This window comes from Lathamus discolor, chromosome Z (genome assembly GCF_037157495.1).
Source record: "Lathamus discolor isolate bLatDis1 chromosome Z, bLatDis1.hap1, whole genome shotgun sequence".
Taxonomy (NCBI): domain Eukaryota; kingdom Metazoa; phylum Chordata; class Aves; order Psittaciformes; family Psittacidae; genus Lathamus; species Lathamus discolor.
The window spans coordinates 72,752,759-72,776,596 of NC_088909.1; the positions used below are offsets into that span (position 1 = coordinate 72,752,759).

The 23,838-nt window shown below is 41.7% G+C and overlaps 1 protein-coding gene across 2 annotated transcripts; it reads left to right on the plus strand.

The window, feature by feature from the left end:
* Nucleotides 1-109: 109 nt before the first annotated feature.
* Nucleotides 110-23,355, plus strand: CZH9orf85 (chromosome Z C9orf85 homolog). 2 transcript variants are annotated; one of them, XM_065662351.1, is made up of 4 exons: nucleotides 110-248; nucleotides 16,096-16,202; nucleotides 19,512-19,625; nucleotides 21,716-23,355. In XM_065662351.1, the coding sequence occupies exons 1-4, from the start codon at nucleotides 147-149 to the stop codon at nucleotides 21,891-21,893; spliced, it is 501 nt and encodes a 166-aa protein (XP_065518423.1). In that variant the 5' UTR covers nucleotides 110-146; the 3' UTR covers nucleotides 21,894-23,355. The 2 variants fall into 2 exon arrangements, with proteins under 2 accessions (XP_065518423.1, XP_065518424.1); XM_065662352.1 differs by having other exon boundaries at nucleotides 19,512-19,573; nucleotides 21,716-21,847.
* Nucleotides 23,356-23,838: the final 483 nt, after the last annotated feature.

Here is a 23,838-nt window from a genome sequence, read left to right on the forward strand (position 1 = left end):
GAGGGAAGCAGCCGAGAGGCAGCGAACCGTGGTGGGTGGAGGGGTTAGAGAGACGCGGCTGCGGGCCAATGGGAAGGCTGACGGGCCGGGGGTGGCGCGGAGAGGTTCCGGGGCAGGCGGTGCGGGCAGTGGCGGTTGCCTGGGGAATGAGCTCGGAGCGGGGGAACGTGTCGCGCACGCGGTCGCAGCGGTACCAGAACACGCGCGCCTTCAGGAACGACAAGTACGACACCAGCGCCCGGCGCAAGGTAGGCGCGGGCGGACCGTAGCGGGGCGGTCCCCGCTCCGCTCCGCTCTGAGCCCCTTGCGGCAGGGCCCCGGCCGGGTCGCGCAGCTCGCTGCCCGCGGGCACGGGAGCGGCGCTAGCAGCGTGACTCCGCCGAGCGGCAGCAGGGCGGAGCGACCCCGCGGAGCAGCTGCGGGGCGGAGCGGCGGAAGGGGTTTGTTGTCGAAAGCGTAGGTAGGAGCCTATGCGGCCTGCTGGGTGCAGGGTGCCCTTCAGTCGGTGGCCTGCCCCGGTGCGGCCTTCGGCCAGAAGGTGTTGGGAAGCCTCAGGCCCACAAAGCTATGCAGCAGTGCAGGCCGAGAAGCATCATCATTTTGGCAGTGGAGAAACCTCTCATCACGGTCTGTCCAAAGCGTTCACTGCAATGTCAAGGGCATAATACATAACAAGACATTTCAGCCAGCTGTCACCTAAGCCCGGTCTGAGGCAGCTGTGTAAGCAAATGCATTTTGTGTGATACTTGACCCATAGTCATGACATGACAGGCCCTTGTTAAGCCAAAGAATTATTAAGAGAAGGACTGAAATAAAGCATTTACTATAGTGCAGTAAGTAAATATTCCCTGCGGTGTTGTCGTCCGTGTGACTTCTTGGAAGGTATTTGGTCTTCTCAGAGTTTGTGACTATGTGGTCTTATTTCAAACATCTGATCTTGAGAATTTATTTTGAACAGCTCCCCCATGTCATGGTTTGAGCAGGACACCCCATCATCCACGTAAATACCAGGTTGCACTTTGCATTCTTTTGAGTCAACTTCAGAAAGGATTCATGTTGGCTTTAAAGCTTTAAAAAAATCTTATGGGGCTTTTCTGAATAGTTACATAGAAAAGTGTCTTTAGATGTTTTATCAGCGCTTTTGCTACATACAACATCATGGTTTGATATGGTCACACTTGTTTAAAAAGACCACTGTTGTCTTTTATTTGTTGTTGTTGTTTCTAAGCATGGAAAAGGAAATGGTTTACAATATATTCTTGGAACATTTTCTGCGCTTGTAGTTGTGGTAACAAAATAGCAGTGCTGGAGAGGATGAAGGCCAAGTGGCGTGCCTGACCAGTAACAACAGGAAAGTGGGATGTTTTGTCTTACAGGCTTAAATGAAAAGGGATGAGTAAAACAAAACACAAGATGAGCATCCTAGAAGAAGCTTATCTCGTGCTATTGCTGTTATGTCAGTATCCCTTTAACTGAACCTGACTGGGTTGTCAGAAACAACTGAGAGAAGAGGACTGGTAGAAAATAGGACTGGTTCTGCAAGTTGAACAGGCTGCTTAAATGGGACTCTAAGCAGCACCAGTGCTGTTTGTTGAGTGAGTCATGGCGTGATCCCCAATAGAAGAATATTTTCCTGTCTGGCCTAAACACATATAGGCAAAAATATCCTAGAGAGTTGGTCTGTCAGAAAAGTCTTCAAAGAGAAACAGAATTCTGACATCAGTTCTATAACTAAATCAATTAGTTTAATACCCAGATGGCTGTTTTCATTCCCTTTTTAAATATTTTGTATCATGTAGAGCCAACTACACAGTACCATGCACACGAGTAATTTTGTTTAAAGCTGTTGAATGTAGCCAAGGTTTACTGCAGACATTGCCAGTAATATGGGACTGTGTCTATTTCCTTTCTGATTTCTTTTCTGTCTGTGCCTGCCAGTTCATGTGAAGATTGCTGAACACAGGGAAGCTTCTTGAAGAAGGTGCTTCCTGTTGTGGAGGTTAGATAGTGTGTGATAAAGAGAAAGTAATTTTTCTTTTGGCATATTGTCATGTACAGATTCTAGTGCTAAGGGATACACAGGAGTCTTTATCTTAATGACTAGACCTGATTCTGCTATTTGAGAAATTTAGTTAGGCTAACAAAGATTAGGTGATTAATGTCATAGTATAGCTACAGACTATCCCGAATTATGACAGTTTTGCGTTGCTGCCTTGTCTACTCCGGAATGATCAGATGCACCAGATGTTCAAGGTGTTATGAGGGAAAGGATGAAATAGTAGCAGTTTGATCACAGGAAGTGATAAAGTAATGCGCCATTCTTTCTTTCCCCTCTTCACTAGCTCAGTAGGTCAGAACACTCAGGGCTGCTGAAAGAAGGTGGGTCTCCCGTAAATCATGGCTAAACTTCTTTTTTTCTTTTTTAATTTTAGATATTTGGCTTATCTTTGACTACTGTTACACACTGTCCTATGTAATACTACCTTGAAAGGCTGCAGAATGCTTCATAGCTTAAAAATTTTATCCTGCTGCATTCGTGCACTGCATTAGCAATGTTGAATATTAACTACAGTAACTTCAGGTTGCACTGCAGGTGGAGTTCGGTTGTTGTTTGCAGTGTTATTGCTGCTCCTCTCTGTGAAGCAGTGTCTGCAGAGGAAATTGATGTAATAGTCTTCTGACTTCCCTACTGGCAGTTGTTATCCAGTTCTTCAGGGGTTTTTCTTTTTGAAGAGTTTTGAGTCTGCCACTGAACTTGGCATCCATTTTCTAATCTTAAAGACTATATATTTGATTGCTTGCAAAACATGATGAACGTTCCATGTATCTTTCCTCTAACGATCAATCTTTACTATAAGCATTACTCTAGGATAGGCTGGTTGAGGTGAAACACTCTTGCAACGAAGTACACTGCCTCTCTACTGGTTTTGGACAACTGCCTACAACAGTGCTGGGAGAGCCTGCATCTAGGATGAACTGAAGAAGGAAAAGCCAGGACAGGATAAACCCAGACACACTGTGTTGTTAGTTACTGAATCTTGGAATTCGTTTATGGGTGTTTGGTTTACACAGTATATTCCAGGAGAGCTGTTTGTGGTACTCAGCTGAGGAATATACATTATATTTTATGAATATACATTTTATGTAAAGTATATTACATAAGTCAGCATGGAAGCTGGAGAAGTTCTAGAGATGAAAGCAAATAGCATTCAATGAGAACATTTAGAACTCTATTGTAATCAGATGGTAAACCACAAAGTGATTCATATTTACACCCAAATGACTGATGTGTTTCTCCATTTCTTTCCTCTCATTAAGTACACCCCAGATGATAATCCACATTTCCCTAAATTTCAGAGGTTATTAACTCTGAACCTTAGCTTTACCATAGTGTTTATGTCAGCTGCTTCTTCAGCTGGCTGTACAGATAAATAATTTGTTTTGATGGTCAAGACTGCAAGATGGCACGAGGAGCAGAACAACTGAATATAGGTTACAGAATTACAGAATCATAGAATGGTTTGGGTTGGAAGGGATATTAGAGATCATCTAGTTCCAAGGCCCCTCCAGGGGCAGGGACACCTTCCTCTAGACCAGGTTCCTCAGGGACTCAGATCTTAAATGCTCAGTCAATAATAGTGAGTTGAAGCTCAGAGAGGAGCTACAGATAAACCAGTGTGGTGGGTTGACCTTTGCTGGATGCCATATGCCTACGAAAGCTGCTCTATCACTCCTACTCCTTAACTGGACAAGCCTTGTGGGTCAAGATAAAAACAAGGAGCAATCATTCACCAAGAACTGTCACAGGCAAAACAGACTTAACTTGGACAGATAAGTTTATTGCCAGTCAAAGCAGAGTAGGATAATGAGAAATAAATCCTAATTTTAAAAACGCCTTCTCTCCCACCACTCCTTTCTTCTTGGGCTTAACTTTGCTTCTGAATTCTCTACCTCCTCCCCACCAGCAGCACAGAGGGACAGGGGAATGGGGGTTGCAGTCAGTTCATCACATGCTGTCTCTGCCGCTCCTTCATCCTCATGGGAGGACTCCTCACACTCTCCCTCTGTGCCAGCATGGGGGTCCTCCCATGGAAGATAGTCCTTCATTAACTCTCCAACGTGAATCCTTCTTATGGGCTGCAGTTCTTCACAAACTGCTCCAGTGTGGACTCCTCTCTCCATGGGGTCGCAGGTCCTGCCAGGAACCTGCTCCAGTACAAACCTCTCACAGGGTCACAGCCTCCTTTGGGCATCTCTCTGCTCCAACATGGGCTTCTCCATGGGCTGCAGGTGGAATCTGCTCCACCATGGACCTCCATGGGCTGCAAGGGGACAGCCTGCCTCACCAGGTGCTTCACCATGGGCTGCAGTGGAATCTCCACTCTAGTGCCTGGAGCACCTCCTCCCCTCCTTCTGCATTCACCTTGGTGCCTACAGAGCTGATTCTGTCACATATTCTCACTCCTTTGTCTGGCTGAATTTTCTCCTGTGCGATAACTTTTTCTCCTTCTTAAGTTTATCCCAGAGGCACAAACACCATCACTATGGGTTTGACCTTGGCCAGCAGCAGGTTCATCTTGGAGCTGGCTGGCAATGGCTCTATTGGACATGGGGGAAGCTTCTAGCAGCTTCTCACAGAGGCCATGCCCTGTATCCCTTCTGCTACCAAAACCTTGCCATGTAAACCCAGTACAACCAGTAGCCAGCTGGAATTATCAGATTAATGATATCGGAGTTTGGTTACTTCCTGTTCTTGATGCGACATAGCGTAGCTTGGTAGGCTGAAGTCTACTTTCTAACCACCCCTGTTATTATGGATTTAGAACTACATTCAGGCCTGGGTTATAGCCTTTCATGTATGGAGAAGAGGAGCAAGCATAACATCTGAGGCCCCCAACATGGACCTTTTGGACTGAGTCCAGAAAAGGGCCGTGAAGATGATCAGAGTGCTGGAGCACCTCTCTGATGAAGATGGGCAGAGAGAGTTGGCCTTGTTCAACCTGGAAAAGAGAAAGCTCCAGGAGGACCTTAGAGCAGCCTTCTAGTACCTAAAGGGGGACCTGTAAGAAAGCTGAAGAGGGACTTTTTACCAAGTAGTGGAGGACAAGGGGGAATGGCTTTTAAGATGAAAGAGGGGAGATTTAGGTTAGATACAAGGAACAAGCTTTTTACTGTGAGCATGGTGAGACATCAGAAGAGTTTGCCCAGAGAAGCTCTGTCTGCCCCATCACTGGAACTGTCAAGGCCAGGTTGGACGGGGCAACCTAGTCTAGTACAGTCTAGTTGCTCTTTGGGCAACCTAGTCTAGTAGAGTCTAGTTGCTCTTTGAGTAACCTAGTCTAGTAGGAGGTGTCCCTGCAGGTGGCAGGGGGTTGGAACCAGATGATCTTTAAGGTCTCTTCCAACCGAAACTATTCTATGATTCTATGGTCTATTCTGAACTCTAACCTAACTCATGGTGAGAGAGAGACCGTGCATGTGTTGAGTTCTTTGTGAGGAAGAAGATGAGAGTTGGCTGTTGGTCCTTCCAAGTGTGTATATTCTCTTGCTAGTTGCATGCATGTTTTAAGAATCATGGGCACAGGTCTGAAAAAAGCCGAACATCTTGATCTCCAAGATGGCCATTTGGAATTGGGCTTAGAGAAAGCTTTTTATTTCATGTGTTTTAAAGTCCATAGCAGTGAAGCACAAAAGGACCTTAAATGCTAGCTAACCATACGTCACCATTATGGATACAAAGAAGACTTTAGGTCTTTGATTAAAATGTTAGATATCCTTCTCCTAAGAAAAAAAAGATTATGTAGAAAATGGAATTTAAAGTAATACTGATACAATATGTGGGTAAGTGGAGCTCTTTGGAGAACTTACTTGTGAAATGTGTATTAGAACCCTGAAAATCTGATGTCTTGTATCATTGTTTCATGTTTGTTAGTCTGTGCTGATCTACTCTGCTATATAGTCATTCACAGGAGATCCTGTGGAGTTTTGTTTTTGAGAAGTGTAGTTATTCAGCCTTTTTGATTGGAGCAGTGTCACCTGTGCTTTTTATCACCTGTGCTTTTGACAAGGAAGTTAGTGGATGGCATTGACATTGCATTCCTTTACAGCCAAGTAGAGCACTGATGTGTTCACAGTAGTAGGAGTCTGCTTTCAGTAGAGTAACTCAAAATACCCATAGGTTCTCACATAATTAGAAACTTCCAAAGAGACAGTGAGGCTTTTTTGAAACCCCATCATTACATCTTGCTTGTGAGTGCTTTAATGCTAGCTTAAGCTAGGTATTATTTTGTGTATCAAGTTAGTAGGTGTAGGTGCGTGTGTTTACTTTAATGCATTCTGAACTGCTTTTGGCGGGTTGTTACATGATTTAATATTGGGTTACGTGAGCATACAGAGGTTGCTGTTTTGTTAGTGCACTTGACCTGACAGTGTGTATATAATATGCACATGGAATATTTTATGACTGTATGCTTTAAGACTGTTTATCCTGTCTGTATTGCATAACTATAATTTCTTCAGAGAATATATAGACATACTGTAGCACTGGATGAGTTGCACTTGTCCTTGGAGGGAACTATAGCAAGAAACCTCCCAACCAACCAACCAAAAAAAACCCAAAAGGAAGGAAGAGCTCTCGACTGAAACAGGGAAATAAATTAGCATTAAAAAAAAAAAAAAAACAAAAGAAAAAAGTAAATAGAAAGTCTACTGTGACAGAAACAGAATCTGTACTGTAAGAGTAGTTCTCACATCAAGAAGTCCATTTCAGACAATAAGCCCTCCCACCTCTTTGTGTATGAGAGCTAGCAACCTGTGTGAAAGCTAGGTAGAAAATTTGGAAGGGAATAATGAAGTTGACAAGCCTTGTTGAGGTCTTCGTGTGGGTTGTTGTTTTTTTTTTTTTTAAAGAAAACAAGCTGTTAAATGGGCAAAAGGAAGAAAATATGAATATATAAAAATTTAAGCAATGTACAAGTTATATTGAAAAATGAGTTTTAACAGAAAAAATAATCAGCAAAGGGATTTCTTTGATTTAACTAATAACTTCCCTATTCTTTCTGGGAACTGAGATACCAGAAAAGTTTCTCTTCCAGTTTGTTAGAATAATTTACTCTCACATGTTCCTTGATGATTTCAAAAACATGAAAAAATAGCTTATCCAAATCTTTAATTCGATACATCTTTCTTCACTTCTTCAAGTAAACATAGCTTTTTTAAGTGATATGCTACTTTCTTTTTTTTTTTTTTAATCAGGTGAAGTATTGGATTTAGTATAGAAAATAACAGCAAACTATAAACTTGTTTTAGTAATAGTATCATTTAAACATCAGGGATTTTTTTCTGACCAGAATAAACTTAAAAGGCAAGCACAAGCCAAAGTTAAACTCTGTAAGCTTGCTTGCTTGACATAAATCCATCATTCTTTATTGACTTTCTCAATCATCAGCCTGGTAGAAGGGTTGTATGTAGAGTCATAGTCTCTCTCCTATTCAGATGTACTGAGCCAGTGATTAACTACACCGCCCTGTACTTGAAGTGCCAACATTGAGTAAAAAATGCAGGAAATTGCTGAAGGGGAGGAAGAGGTTGTGCTATATGTGCCTCTTGGAGGAAATTAGAACTTAAAAGTTGTTGTCTGTCTTCCAGTTGTTGCTTTCTGAGCAGATATACCATGTGATTTTTTTGAGCTGCTGTGTTAAGATTTGTGGTCTTACAGGTGGCTAGGTTGAAAAGTCCAGTCATCTTTATTCCTGGATCAGGATCTTAAATGTGATCTTTGTATCTACAATCTAATCAACAATCTAGTTTGCTGTCAGAAGGCTCCTAGGCAGCATTTTGGTCAAGGTTGTTCATCTTTGCACTGGATATTTGAAGTGTTGCTGATCATATCAATAGAACAGTTCAAATGTGACTGTGTAGAAGTAATCTAAATAGACAGACAATTTCTGATAGAGATTCATTGACAATGGATAATGTGATTGTTGCTGTGCAGTTCAATACATTATTTTACTTTACTTTAGAGCTTCTTGTATTGTCTTCTAAGACCTTTTTCAGTTGTGAAGCAATGTGTTGATATAGAGATAGGACTAATCATCAGATGAGTTGCAGGGATTTGTTGTTGGAACATTAACTTTATTTTACTTTACTTTAGAGCTTCTTGTATTGTCTTCTAAGACCTTTTTCAGTTGTGAAGCAATGTGTTAATATAGAGATCGGACTAATCATCAGATGAGTTGCAGGGATTTGTTGTTGGAACAAGGGTGAAGAGGTCCCAATAATGTAGTCTTTATATGCCACATGAGTAGTCTCTACGTCTTGCTATGAGGTGGTGTTTTCATGCAAAGATCTACAGAATGAGTAAAATTAAAAAGCATCTTTGGAATTTAGGATGGCCTGCATTCTAGTTTGTCTGCTAAAAAAAAAAATAAGAAAGAAATCCACCGCCATATGGTTGTTGTGTATTCTGGAGGCAGATGATACGCATATTGGAAGGGGGAAGAGCTTTATAAAGCTCCATTAATAATAACTATGCATATTTGCTTGTTCCATAGCAAATATTTAGCAGAATTTGTAATAGGCAGCCTATATGACAAACTTTAAATGAGAGGTGAAAGTAGTTCCTAGTATGTTCCTCTGCACTGTTTATACCACATGCAGTCCTAAGCATGGTCTCTTGCATTCCAAGTGTGTTACACATTGCTGAGCCTATCCCTGCATCACTTAGTAACAGGGCTTCCATTCATAGTCATAATGTCAGGATGTATTATGGGAAGCAAGGTGGTTTTCAACAAGGAAGCTAACTCCCTCTGGAAGGGCAACAAGCTATCTTCAACTTAAACTATTGCAATCTTTTGATGTTTATTGGGTTCAACCTTAGCTGTACTAAAAATAGTTGATCATGATAAAGAACACCTGGAAATAAAAATTACAGTGTTTGTGTCTTTCTTCCCTCATGCATTACTAATTAATGCAAATCATGAGTGTGAGAGAAAGAACTGGAAAGTTCAGGCTAATTTGCAGGTTATTAGAAGCTTATTCAGGCTACATTACTTGGAGCTTTACTTTGTGCTCTTAAAGCACTGAAAAGAAGGCTTATCTTCAAATTGCAAGAATTTTGAAAGAATGAACACAGTCAGTGTTGACAGCAGTTTGAATTGCCAGCCCTTTAACAGATATCTGCTGTGAACATACAATGATTTTATTCTCTCATTCCTCATTAGCTGCCAGGATCCATCAGTAAACAAAGCCTAACACCTTTCATCTTCAGCTAACTCATGGTGGTGCCTCTTGGGTATGAGCCACCTCCACAGGCAGTGTTCCAAAACTTCTGCCTTCTGGCTAGTCCATGATATCTTCCAGGATTCCTGGGCAGTTGAGCTTATTGTGTAATCAACACTACCTGCTCACTCTGTGTAGTCCTGGTTGTGTGAGGGGATGTTTCCTTTGAACATCCAATATAGCACGGGCAGTTGAAGTGCTGAGAGGAGATAAGCTCCTGTACCAACAGCCTCTGAAGCAGCTTGAACCCCCTCTTATGCTGCTAGTATCTTTTTCCAGTTGGGGTGTAGTGGGCTTATGATCCTCAATACCCAGGGCTCCAAAACCCTAGTGGTCAATCTCAGTTTTCTCCTGATGTTTTCTGCCACAGGCTTCAGGTGAGACTGTGTTCCCCAGCTGCAGTGTAGAGTATATTTTGCGTGTCCACCCAGGCCCAAGAGCTACCACACAAGCTATTTCCTGCTCGATATGCTCAAAGTCCTGTTGTTGCTCAAAGCCCCATTCAAAACAGTTCTTCTTTTGGGTTACTTGATAGAGAGGGCTCACAAGCTGACTGTAACATGAAATATGCTTTCTCTAGAACCCCACAAAGGGGTTCACTGCAAGGAAAACTAGTGTTTTCTTCTTGTTAGCTGGTGGAGGCATAGTTGCTATCTTGTTGACACCATTGGTAGGCACATAGCATCCATTCTGCCATTGTATTCCCAAGAACTAAATCTCCTGCACCAGATCCTGTGACCTTACTTTTCTTTATGGTGAAACCAGCTTTCAGAAGAATCCTCCTCTGTGAGGAGGATAAAAGACTTTTGTGCTGCTGCCCCACACAATGATGTCATCAGTGGTTTTTAGCTCTTCAAGTGGTAGGACTGTGCTTCTACCCCTGGGGCTGTTGATTCCACACGTACTGGACACCCCTTCAACATGAAAGCAAGCCGTGGCCTGCACTCTGCTGCCAAAGAGATTGAGAAAAATGCATCGGCAGTGTCAGTTGTAGCATACCAGCTGGCTGCCTTTGACTGCAGTTCATATTGGAGCTTAAACATGTCTGGTACAGCAGTACTCACTGCATCACTTTTTTTCAGGCCACAATAGTCTACTGTTAACCTCCACCCTTCATCAGACTTTTGCATTGGCCATATAAAACTATTAAAAGGTGAGTGAGTCTTGCTGATGACTCCTTGGCTCTCCAGTTGATGAATCAGCTCATGGACAGGAGCCAGGGAGTCTCAGTTTGTGGAATATTGCCACTGGTGCATGTCCTGGTAGCAGTTGGCACCTGCTGTTCTTCAACTGAGAGCAATCCCACAGCAAAGGGACCTTCCAAGAAGCTGGACAGGGTAGATAGCTGTTTGATCTTCTGTGTGTTCGCAGTGGCTACACCAAAAGCCCATCAGTTCCCCTTTGGGTCCATGAAGTGCTTTCTCCTGAGATACTCTATGCCAACGATGCAAGGGACCTCTAGGCTAGTCATAGTGGGGTGCTTTTGACACTTAGAATCATAGGGTTGGAAAGGACCTTCAGATCATCTAGTTCCAACCCCCCTACCATGGGCAGGGACACCTCACCTTGAGCAACAGGTTGCTTAACGCTCTGTCCTTGAACACTGCCAGGGATGGAGCATTCACCACTTCCTTGGGCAGCTTGTTCCAGTGCCTCTGACAGTAAAGAATGTCTTCCTTATAGCCAACCTAAATCTCTAAATTTAAACCCATTACCCCTAGTCATATCACTACAATCCCTGATGAAGAGTCTCTTCTTCAGCATCCTTGTAGGCCCCCTTCAGATACTGGAAGGCTGCTATGAGGTCTCCACGCAGCCTTCTCTTCTTCAGGCTGAACAGCCCCAACTTTCTCAGCCTGTCTTTGTATGGGAGGTGCTCCAGTCCCCCGATCATCCTCGTGGTCCTCCTCTGGACTTGTTCCAACTGTTCCTTGTCCTTTTTATGTTGAGGACACCAGAACTGCACACAATACTCCAGGTGAGGTCTCACAAGAGCAGAGTAGAGGGGCAGGACCACCTCCTTCGCCCTGCTGGTCATGCTCCTTTTGATGCAGCCCAGGATACGGTTGGCTTTCTGGGCTGCGAGCGCACACTGCTGGCCCATGTTCATTTTCTCATCAACCAGCACCCCCAAGTCCTTTTCTGCAGGGCTGCTCTGAATCTCTTCTTTGCCCAATCTGTAGCTGTGCCTGGGATTGCTTTGACCCAGGTGTAGGACCTTGCACTTGGCATGGTTGAACTTCATAAGGCTGGCATCAGCCCACCTCACAAGCGTGTCAAGGTCCCTCTGGATGGCATTCCTTCCCTCCAGCTTATCAACCAGACCACACAGCTTGGTGTCATCGGCAAACTTGCTGAGGGCGCACTCAATCCCACTGTCCGTGTTGCTGACAAAGATGTTGAACAAGATCGGTCCCAGCGCTGACCCTGAGTGGCACCACTTGTTACAGGTCTCCACTTGGACATTGAGCTGTTGGCTGCAACTCTGCGTGCAGCCTGCCAGCCAGTTCTTTATCCATTGGGTGGTCTGTCCATCAAATTTATCTCTCTCCAGTATAGAGACAAGGATGTTGTGCAAGACAGTGTCAAATGCTTTGCACATGTCCAGGTAGATGACACCAACTGCTGGACATCAGTTCTGTAGCTCCATCAAAGAAGGCCACCAGATTGGCCAGGCAGGATTTCCCCTTAGTGAAGCCATGTTGGCTGTTGCCACCCACCTTATTGTTTTTCATGTGCCTTAGCATGCCTTCCAGGAGAATCTGCTCCAAGATTTTGCCAGACACAGAGGTGAGACTGACTGGTCTGTAGTTCCGTGGGTTTTCCCCTTCCCGTAATAGTAGTTCCCTTCCCTTTTTCCCCTTCTTGAAAATGGGGGTTATTTCCCTTTTTCCAGTCGTCGGGAACTTCACCTGACTGCCATGATTTTTCAAATATGATGGACAGTGCCATATCAAATTCATCCACCAGTTCCCTCAGGACCCATGGATGAATCTCATCAGGTGCCTTGGACTTGTGCATGTGCCTTAGATGATCCCACTAGTCCCCTGTTAAGCTCACCTCAGCCTCTGATACAGACAATTCTTAGCACCCCACTGTCACTGCAGAGTTATAGATGGCTTGTGTGCCCCTATACCTTGGTGGCACCAGTGTATGCTTTGCACCAGTGTCTACTAGAACATTCTACTTCTGTGGGTCTGATATGCCAGGCCATCAAATCCATACAGTCCAGTATACATGGTCATCCCTTTCCTCTCCCTTGGCAAGGCAGGTACCTTATATTCTTGTTCCTCATCAGAGTGTTCACTGTTTGACCCTTGCAGTAACGGACCAGAAGTGCCCCTTACCAGGATCAAGGGAGGTCATTTCAGTTCTGTGTCTGAGAGACCACTGGTTGCCTTTTTGTGTCTCTACAGCAACCATGCTGACAGCCTTCTTGAGTGACCCCTTCTTGACAGCAGTCTTCCCTCTTAGTTCACGTACATGGGCTTCCAGCTTAAAGGTGAGTTCACCATCCCACTTCCTCGTGTCGTCCCTCTGGCTGCACAAGAAGAACCAGAGTGCACCACATGGCATGCTCCTGGGGCTTACTTTCTCTCTGAGCAGCGCAGGACACGACTGATTTCTTGGGGTGCCCCTAATAGCCAAGGTACTGGCCCATAGGGTTGAGGAGGTACAGAAATTTTCTTGCAAGTTTTTGAGCAAAAAAGAGGCTCTCCACAGTTGGTGTATCCATATCTGAGCAGTAATTTGCTGCCAAGCTGTTCAAATGTGATGCTTGGGCACTTCGAATCACCTTCCTCCATATGGCCCAAGTGCATATGACGTCCTTGGGATCTTTGGAGTCATTATCATCCTCTAGATCACTGTAGATGAGTTCTAGCACCGCTAGTTCTCTCTGTTACTCGATGCCATCGTTTCCAGTAGTCTGCTTTCCTGAAGACTTAACAAGAGCTTCCTTGAATGAGTATATTGACCTCACACTTGAGAGGAGCTGTCTCCAAAGACAGCAAATTGCTGCCTCTTTTCCAATTCCTCTTTAAATTCCCTGGTTTCTATCATGGTATCCCAGTTGTTGGACTTCCTTACCTTCCAGTTCCTGACTGTCAGCCCCATTACCCCAGCATCAGAGCAGCCATACAGCAATCTGCTCACCTGGCTGGCAACTGTCAGCTATCTGCGTGTCTTGAAGTTCAGATGAGGGCAGGGACCGGGTATGTCTGCTTCCTGTCTAAATTTTCCCACTCCTTCCTGCAATTTCTTTGTCAAAGGACTGACTTTCTTCTTCTCCTCCCTTACTAATTGGTGGTATGGGCCCATTGTTGTTGCCCACTGTTTCTTTTTCACTACTGATGCAAATACTATAGTTGTTTGGGTCCCTATCTCAACCATGATGTCTTCAAAGGCAGTTTGAGAGTAACTTGTTACTCTTTTCCCAAGTAACAAGTGACAGGACAAGAGGAAATGTCCTCAAGCTTGCACCAGGGGAGGTTAAGATTCAGTATTAGTAACAATTTCTTCACTGAAAGGGTGGTCAGGCATTGGAATAGTCGTGGAATGACATTCCCTGGAAGTGTTAAAAAAATGTATAGATGAGGCCCTTAGTTACATGGTTTAGGGGTGGATTTGGCAGTCCTGGGATACAGGTTGGACTGGATGATCTTAAAGGACTTTTCCAACCTATCTGATTTTATGATTCTATGATTCTGTGAACTTTCTCTGAGAGTACCAAACGGGCACAGGCCAGGCCCCAGTACAGTGCTAGAAGCTGCTGGTTTTCACTGGGGTAGGCAAGGCACCCTCCTATCAGGTGGTGCGTCAGTTTTCCAGGGTTGCTTTTCTGTTCAGGTGTGAAGTCCCAGGTTATGGGAGTTGATAAACACCCTAGGAACCTGCCCAAATCTTTCCACACACCGTGTAACCCAGGGACCAGCCACCTCAGGTCCTATTTCAGTAACAGGTGATGTCCAGCCACAACACAGAGATGTAGTGTTTGCTCTAGAAGGCAAATGTCAAAATAATGAGTGTCATCTCCCTCCTCCTAAGTCTTAGATTTTATTGCTGGGCAGATATAATATGGTATGGAATATCCCTCTGGTCAGTTTGGGTCAGCTGTCTTGGCTGTGTCCTATCCCAGATCTTGCCCACTCCAGCCTGCTGGTGACGAAGAATGTTGGAGAGATGGCCTTGATGCTGCGTGAACACTGCTCAGCAATACCCAAAACACTGATGTGTTACCAGCATCTTCCTAGCTGCTCATACACAGCACAGCCCTATGAGGACTGCTCTGGGGAAAATTAACTCCATCTCAGCCAGACTCAATACAGATAAAAATTTAATCCATAATGCATGACTGACATCAGAACCACAGCTTTCTGTATTCGATATTCAGACATTGTTCAAAACCGTGTTACTTTCTTTCTTTTTTTAACGTGTCAAGTAGTTGATAATTTGAAAAGAAGTTTACTGTCTTTTAACTCAACCAGCCAAAAAATGCCACACCTTCAGTTAACCACACCACTCTTACCAAATGGTTGAAGCTTACTGCAAATGAAAACAGTGGAAAACAAGCTCCATAGTATAGTCCCACTCATAAACAGCATACATACATTTTTTGAAACAGAGTAAGATACTGTATTTTTAAAGCTATGCTTGTTCCTTTGTCTGGTATGTTGAAGTGGAACTTTGTGCAGTAGTAAGAAGTTCTTATGTGTCATAAACCCAGAAAATTTCTTCAGAATGGCATGAACTCTAATGCCAATTAATGCAGTATCTGTTCCAGCAAACTTTTAGGTATTCTAAGAAATAGATGTGTTTTAGTGTTAAGAATCTAATGTTAATAATCTAACTTTGATATAGTATCCATTTTAAAGCTGTCTCAAGAAAGGCACAATAGATTAATTTTTTTTATATATATGTACTTTATAATGGCTAAATTTCTATTTTTAGAGTTCTGAATGAACACGCACACCCATATGATAGATAGTTACTGCTGGCATTTTTAGGTGGGGAAGAAGTAAAAGTAGGTTGAATGTGTAAGTATATGTTGCTTGTTATTTATAGTAACAGTGTAGTTTGGTACTGCTTCCCATCTCAGAATAACTTCTTGTGCAAATATACTGGCCAGTAGACATTTTGTATACCTGAGAAAACTTACTACAAAGTGTTCAAGAAAATGTTGTTCACATTGTCTTGAAAATACGCCGTAGTTTAAATGACCATTATGCGGATTTTATCTTAGATACTTGAGTGCAAAAATGGGTTGCTTTTTTGTAAATGAAGTGTATGATGAGAGAGACATTAAAAGATTTGACTGCAAATAATGTGTATTTTACTCCATTGTGTTCTGAGAAGAGAATCCTGACACATTACTTAAAGTAGGTAGCATAATGGTAGCTTGAGCAATATAAATTAAATGTTAAGTTTTGCAAGTTCTCTTCTTTAGATGAAAACTGTGTATTTCAGTGATCATTTCTATAAAATCTCAGGAAATGAAAAAATAATAATAAAATATCTATAATTACCTATTACCAACAATATAATAACATAAATAAGTACAATTATTAACAGTATTAAAATTATGATAAAAATAATGAAGGCTACTTCAAGGTAAAGGGTTACCTCAGTACTCTTTCCACTGAAGAAAATTACTAACAGTAACAGAATATGAAATGCTCATGTTAATATGAAACAAACGTCTTTCTAAATGCCATATTAATCACATGATGGGTGGAAATGCTTTCTAAGGAAGATTATATTAATGAAAGTAGGAATTTTTTAAATAATTCTCATGTTTGTTTCTTTTTATTTGATCAGAAAATAAATGCTAAGCTTCATGACGGAGTGTGTCAGCATTGCAAAGGTATCTTGGAGTGGCGGGTAAAATTCAACAAGTACAAACCACTAACGAAGCCTAAAAAATGGTAAGTTAAGATACTTTGTGTTAATCACTGATAGTGTTGTTGGTGGACTTTTTTGGAAAAATATTCTAGTTTTGGAAACTCACAAACAGTAGCTGCTACTGTATGACATTCTTCAAATTTGGAGTCTGCAATGACAATACGTATTTTCTAATACATAATTTTCTAATTTGCTAGTCTTTTATCTTCAACTTTTGAAAAGGAAATATGGAGAAGCAGCTGCTTCCCTCTTTGCTGTTAAAATGCTTGAACTGTGGACCTATAAGTTTCCAAAACTGTCAGTGTGTCCTCTTGAATAAAAGTCAAATCCGAACCAGTTGTAACACAATATTCTAAGGCCTCGTTGCAAGTCAGTACTAGGGGTATCTGAACATCTCTTAAGTTTTGTAGTTCACAAAGACTGTGTAGGAGAGAAGTGGGGAGAGGAAGGCTATAGTTTTGTGTCATACCAAAACTTATCAGCAACATTATTCTCAGCATTAGAGGCCTCAAGTCCTACAAAATGTTTGCAATGCATGCATTTCATTGCCTCTTGGTATGTTCTTTCTTTTCATACATGAAGCTATAACCCTAAATTTTAAGCATTTAGCATTATTTGCATAAAGTTCTGTATTACGTGGTTTTGCGTAAGTACATAACAGTTGGAAGGGATCTTAAAGACCACCTAGTTCCAACCCCCCTGCCATGGGCAGGGACACTTTCCACTAGACCAGGTTGCTCAAAGCCCCATCCAACCTGGCCTTGAACACTGCTGGGGATGAGGCAGCCACAGCTCCCCTGGGCAACCTGTGCCAGTGTCTCACCATCCTCACAGTGAAAAGCTTCTTCCTCATGTGTAATGTAAATCTCCCCTCTGGCAGGTTAAAGCCATTCCCCCTTGTCCTGTCACTCCATGCCCTTGTAAAAAGTTCCTCTCCAGATTTCTTTTAGGCCCCCTTTAGGCACTGGAAAGCTGCTCTAAGGTCTCCCCAGAGCCTTCTCTTCTCCAGGCTGAACAAGCCCAATTTTTTAAAAATACAACCCCAAGTATCTTAAAATAATGTCTAGGTTTATGATAGGTTAATTTTCTGAAGTGGATACTCTCTACTTTCTTCTTGCTCAGCTGCAGAAGTTCTTACCTCTGTGGCAGCAGGCACAGCCAGTGTTTCAACAACGAAACACTTAAAGGAACTGCAGCTGGGGTGTTGTGTATGATTCAGACAGTTTTGTCACAGTAGTTTGTGTTTGTGGGTCTTGAATTACATACTTCTAAAATACTTATGAACTGCTTGAAGGGGTTCTGTAAATGTATGCTTGCAGTTCCGTGAATGATAGTTTGATTTTCAGTAGGTTAAAAGGGAAGGAATGTTTGTTCATACTATATCCGCCACTTATGAGAAGTTTTACTTTTTAATATGAAACCACATGGAGCAAGTATTTTGGTTTTAGTAAGTAATTTCATGCTTTCATGTAAAAAAGGGAATAGATTAGGTAGAAGTCTCACTGGTTCTGAAAGTAAACATTCTGGGTTCTGTTCATCATGGGTGAAGCCGGCATTTCTCTTCTTTAACTCTTTATTGAATGACTATGTACGTCCCATTTAAAAGTAATGAGCTGTAGCAAATCCTGTGGTGGTGGATCTGGTTCTTTTGCTTCTTCTTTGCCTACTGTTGAAGGAAAAAGAGAGGCAAAAAAGTGTGTAGATCAGTATTGGAAATGGAAGAAGTGACATTGTGGGACAGCTGCTTATGGCAGAATATGTGATGTTTTCCAACATGTTTTTGAACAAGTTGGGCTGCAAACAATTTTAGCTCTACAGGTGTTGGTTTCTAGCCCAGCCTACAGCAGTACAATGGGCCACTGTTCTGAAAGGACAAAACTATGAAGATTTTCAATGTGTGAAGCTTCTAGGGGGAGTAAACACACTATAGACTTTAAAACCATGATTATTATCAAGAAAAATGAATTCTTCACATCACAGACAGTGGTAATAGAGGACTTTTCTGTACCTTATTTTTAGTTTTTTGACATCCTCAAAATTATGATTGTTGGTACAGCCACAAGTTATCCCTAGTTTACTTGTATTTCAAGTGTTTAGTTATTACAATTAAACTCTTTTAGAAAAAAAGCCTATCCACCTTTCATTGATAGTGCCACTCTTTGGTGTGACATAGCTGTAGACATTATTTTTACTACTAATGCAACTGATCATAGAAGAAAGACAAAAAAAAACCAAACTAAATCAAACTACATTGCTATTTCCAATGGCATCTAACTGTAGGTTTTCTGTGGGGGAAAGGGAAGACCAGAAACGCTAGGCAGTTCAGACTTTGCTTTTGTTGAATGTGTCTACATCAATTCTTGTGATTGTACAGCTTCTTAAGGAGTTGGATATGTACATCTTAGTAGTGAAAGATCATCAGAATCTAGATGAAGACAGTAGGGGGAAAGTGATAGTATGTAAGACAGGGATTTGAGAAAGAAAGTAAAAATTTCTGTTTAACTACATGCTAGTTAGGACATCTGTCCTTATAAGGCATGCAAAAACACTTGATATTTTTCTTCAGTCTGTTTTAGCCAGGTCTGCAAATCCACTGTTCAGAACTGTATCCTAAATCTTTCCTGACAGCCTTTAGAGTGCCTGAGGAACCAAAAAAGAGTGACTTCAAGGCAGCTGCATTACATGGGATATATAGTTATGTTCTGCAAAAATACAAGGCTTTCTAAATGTCAGCTGCATGTTAAGGCATAGCATTTTAAAATTGACTTATCTACAGAGTTTTATCACATCTTTTAAAAGAATAGCAAAAAAACTTTACATAGTTATGTTGTGAAGAATACAATTCTGTGCAGGCTTGTATTCATAAACAAAGTCCAATAGTGGCTCTCTTCATACTCTGAGATAAGGAAGAGGATGACACCGTGGTGTTTGAATCAAAAGCTTTGTACTTGAAAAATGCATGCACCTTTTTATACCATATTCTTGTTTCATTTTATCACTGAACCAGAAAAAGTTATGTAGCTTTAAAGTAAAACTACCTGCTGAAATGAATTGTAAGGTTTCTTTTGTTACTTTAAATATAAAAATTAGTGATTTTATGATTCTACTTCACTTCTTGTTTTAATAATTCTTCCTGAAAAAGTTAAAGAAGAGGTAAGACACGCAGTTATTTTGATAGTGCTGTTTGTTGAAACACCAAATGTTTCATACGAAACTGGCCTATAAAATGTTGTTCCTCTTTTGAAGAGTGCACCTGTATTGTCTTTGAACACATAATGTTCAAGAAGTGTCCACAAATATTTTTTTAATGGTTTTCTTTCTCTCACACACAGTGTGAAGTGCCTCCAGAAGACTGTAAAAGATCCATACCATAGTATTTGTCGACCATGTGCTGGTAAGCTGGAGATCTGTGCTAAATGTGGAAAAAAAGAAGAAATAGTAATTCCGTAAGTAGTTTGTAGGTTACATAGTTTCAGTACTGAACTGTATCTTCCCTTTATACTAAAGCTTGTTGGGAAACTGCCAAGAAGCCGTTGCTCTTTATGCCATATTCTGAATAGAACCATAGAATCATAGAATAGTTAGGGTTGGAAAGGGCCTCAAGATCATCTAGTTCCAACCCCCCTGCCATGGGCAGGGACATCTCACACTAAACCATCCCACACAAGGCTTCATCCAGCCTGGTCTTGAGCACTGTCAGGGATGGAGCACTCACAGCCTCCCTGGGCAACTGATTCCAGTGCCTCACCACCCTCACAGGAAAGAATTTCCTCCTTATATCCAATCTAAACTTCCCCTGTTTAAGTTTTAACCCATTATCCCTTGTCCTGTCACTACAGTCCCTGACAAAGAGTCCCTCCCCAGCATCCCTATAAGGCCCCCTTCAGGTACTGGAAGGCTGCTATGAGGTCTCCACGCAGCCTTCTCTTCTCCAGGCTGAACAGCCCCAACTTTCTCAGCCTGTCTTCATACGGGAGGTGCTCCAGTCCCCTGATCATCCTCGTGGCCCTCCTCTGGACTTGTTCCAACAGTTCCATGTCCTTTTTATGTTGAGGACACCAGAACTGCACGCAACACTCCAAGTGAGGTCTCACAAGAACAGAGGGGCAGGATCACCTCCTTCGCCCTGCTGGTCATGCTCCTTTTGATGCAGCCCAGGATACGGTTGGCTTTCTGGGCTGTGAGCGCACACTGCTGGCTCATGTTCATTTTCTCATCAACCAGCACCCCCAAGTCCTTCTCCGCAGGGCCGCTCTGAATCTCTTCTTTGCCCAGTCTGTAGCTGTGCCTGGGATTGCTCTGACCCAGGTGTAGGACCTTGCACTTGTCATGGTTGAACTTCATAAGGCTGGCATCAGCCCACCTCACAAGCGTGTCAGGGTCCCTCTGGATGGCATCCCTTCCCTCCAGCATATCAACCAGACCACACAGCTTGGTGTCATCGGCAAACTTGCTGAGGGCGCACTCAATCCCACTGTCCATGTCAGTGATGAAGATGTTAAACAAGACCGGTCCCAACACCAATCCATGAGGGACACCACTCTTTACTGATCTCCAGCCGGACATTGAGCCATTGACCACAACTCTTTGTGTGCGGCCATCCAGCCAGTTCTTTATCCATTGGGTGGTCCACCTATCAAATTGATGTCTCTCCAATTTAGAGACAAGGATGTCATGTGGGACAGTGTCAAAACGCTTTGCACAGGTCCAGGTGGATAACATCAACTGCTTTACCCTTGTCCATCAGTTCTGTAGCCCCATCATAGAAGGCACCGAATTGGTCAGGCAGGATTTCCCCTTAGTGAAGCCATGTTGGCTGTCACCAAGCACCTTGTTTTTCATGTGCCTTAGCATGCCTTCCAGGAGAATGCAGGAATAATCCTGACAGGAATAATCCTGACAGGAATCAGTAGGAGTCATTACCATCGCTTTCGTCTGCTGAAACTGTGGGTGCAGTGCCTATTGATGTTAGTGGGGCTGGGAAAAACAAAAGCAAAACTAAAACCAAAGTCTTTCTTGGTTAAGGCACTTTAATAGCAATTGAAAATCTTCCTTAGGAACAAAGCACTTCAAAATGTATTTCTGTCTAAAGCACCCTAGAATATACATAAGCCAATTTACTGTTTGCGTTTTGTCTGTCATTTGATGATTCAGTTACTAGTGAACAGAAAAACTAAACAAAGGCTAATACTGAGCAGAATTACCTCATATATTTAGCATGCTTTTGGCTTTTTTGATCTCTCTTTTTTGAGCATCCTATATTAATTTACTGGTTTGTGACAACTGGCCAGCTGTTGCTTATTTGGTCAAACTGTTCACATATATTTTTTGTTTCTTCACAAACTTTTTCCTTTATTGTCTTTTATGTCTTTCCTATTCAACATTAAAGTAACTTTAGGTTACTGTCCCTCTGCTCCTCTCCACTTCCCGCCCCCTTCCATCACTGGTAGAGTATTCTCCCCTCCATCCCATTCTTCTGTAAAAGAAAAATAAATTCCAGAAGTGGGTGGTGACAACATCCTCTTTCTTTCTGCAGGATTGATAAAGGACAAGACAGAGCTCAGACTGTGACTACTAAAAATGACCAAGAGAGCAGGGAGTTGGAGGATGAGCTGGATTTTGATGCAAACTTATGTAGTAAGGACAGTGATGGAGATACTGATGTGCTTGAAGAACGATTTAAAAGTATGAATTTTGAAAGGACAGAGATTTAAAAGGTTGAGTTTATATGGGAGACTACATGCTGTCAGAAGTGTTAAATCAATGTTTGCCTTAAACTGCACTGAAATCTGATTTCATATCTTTGATCCTTGCATACAGATGTTGGCACTGTGTATTATGATGCTTGTTGAAGATTTTGTATAAATAAGTTGGGATTTTTGTGCATGAAGAGCAGAATTTCTTGTGAAAAAGATTCAGAAATTGAATATTTTAAACAAAGTATTTCAAGCATACATGTAACAACTTCCTGTTTTTCTAAATTAAGCCTCCATGTAATTGTTCTAAATTAAGTATTATGCTACCTTGTATTGCCATTTGGAAAGCTACGTGAAAATCTAGAATAAATACATAGTCTTGTCATAAAAAGGAAGAGCTAAAGCAATGTATTTTGCTGAAGGAAAATCTTGCAACTTCTGGCCATGAGTTTCCAAATAGGGTCAAAATACCAGGTGGCTATTACTGTTATGCTTGTTGTTTCTTTTCTATGCAAAAAAGAGGGTGTAAATGCCATCACCAGTACAGTTCATGAGCACTTAATGCTTATTTACCATCTATAAGTATGCAGTATGAATTTGTGACCCTGTTACTACTAATGTTTTGAAAAGAGGAAAAAAAAAAAAAAAAAAGATTTTTTAGAATTGCTCATAACAGATCTCACACTTTCATTTCCTTTGTCTGCAGATCTAATATAGTTTGCTCTGATATGAAAACACTTGTGTAGTGTAGTGGTGCTTATACAGTTCCTGACTTTCAGTTCTTTTTAGGGGTTATTTCAATGCAGGTTAAGCTCTAGGAAGAACTTAACTGAATTTGTAGTAGTTATCTTTTATGGGATTCAGAACAGTTTGATTTCTTCTTTATTGTCTTCTATTTCTATAAATAAAACTGAAGAAGTGCTTTTTAGTAATTAAATAGTTTAAGCTTTGACAATATAGTATGCCATTTTTACTAACTGTGTAACAGCTACACATCTGCTTGGGTGTTCTGCCTGATACACAGTAGTGTAGCAAGCATGGAAAAAATTGATTCCCAAACTACCTTCTTCAAATGAGTTGTGAGGAACTTCAGCTCTGGGATTATTCTCCCCATCTACAGTGGGGAAAATACTGAAACTTTATCCTTTGGGTAGAGATAGCTACTCTGTGGCTGCTATAGTTGACCTTAATTTAAAAGAAAATGTAGTTACCAGGCTGTAGAGTACTAAGACATTCAGCAGTCAATAGCCTAAAAGCATATTATTTAAAGGACAACTTTAGTATTGACAATAACAGGCAACAGCAAAATTCTTGTAATCAGTCATGGGACAATGAGCTTTTACTGTTTTTTCTTAAATGTGTAGGTGCTTGTAACTACACATACAGCCTTAAGAGTAAGCTTTTTCTTTTACTATCATGTACTTTGATTTGTATTCTGCTTTAATATTATACATGAAAACACGGTTTTACCTTTTCTAAACTATTTGTAAGTTTGTATCTTAATACCTAAACCATGCTTTTGTATGTTTCTTTAATGATCTCTAAGGACTGCTTGGTTTCTTCTTTTTTGTTTTCTGTCCCCCATGCCTTTTCTGTGCTGCCCTTCTGCTGCTGAAGAATTTGATCTGTCCCATCTGTATTTTTTGCATAGGTAGATTTTTGCTAAGTGTTTGAACTATTGAAAAACATTCTACTGGTCTTCTCTGTTCCAGTGATGTGTGTGGACTTCTGAGGCTTTTCATTGGGGCAGCCTAAAGTTTACTAAGTGTTTGGGTAGTATTCTTTTTCCTTCTGGGGTTGCTTATTTTGCATAGTTGTTTGTAGTGGTAAAGGACTGGGACCGATAACCCAAACAACCCATCTTCTTTTTCCACCCACTCTATAAACACATTTGTAAGTTAAACCACTAGTTTTGTGATTAAGCATACCAGTTCTGTCACTTAACTGCAGCTAATAAAATCCA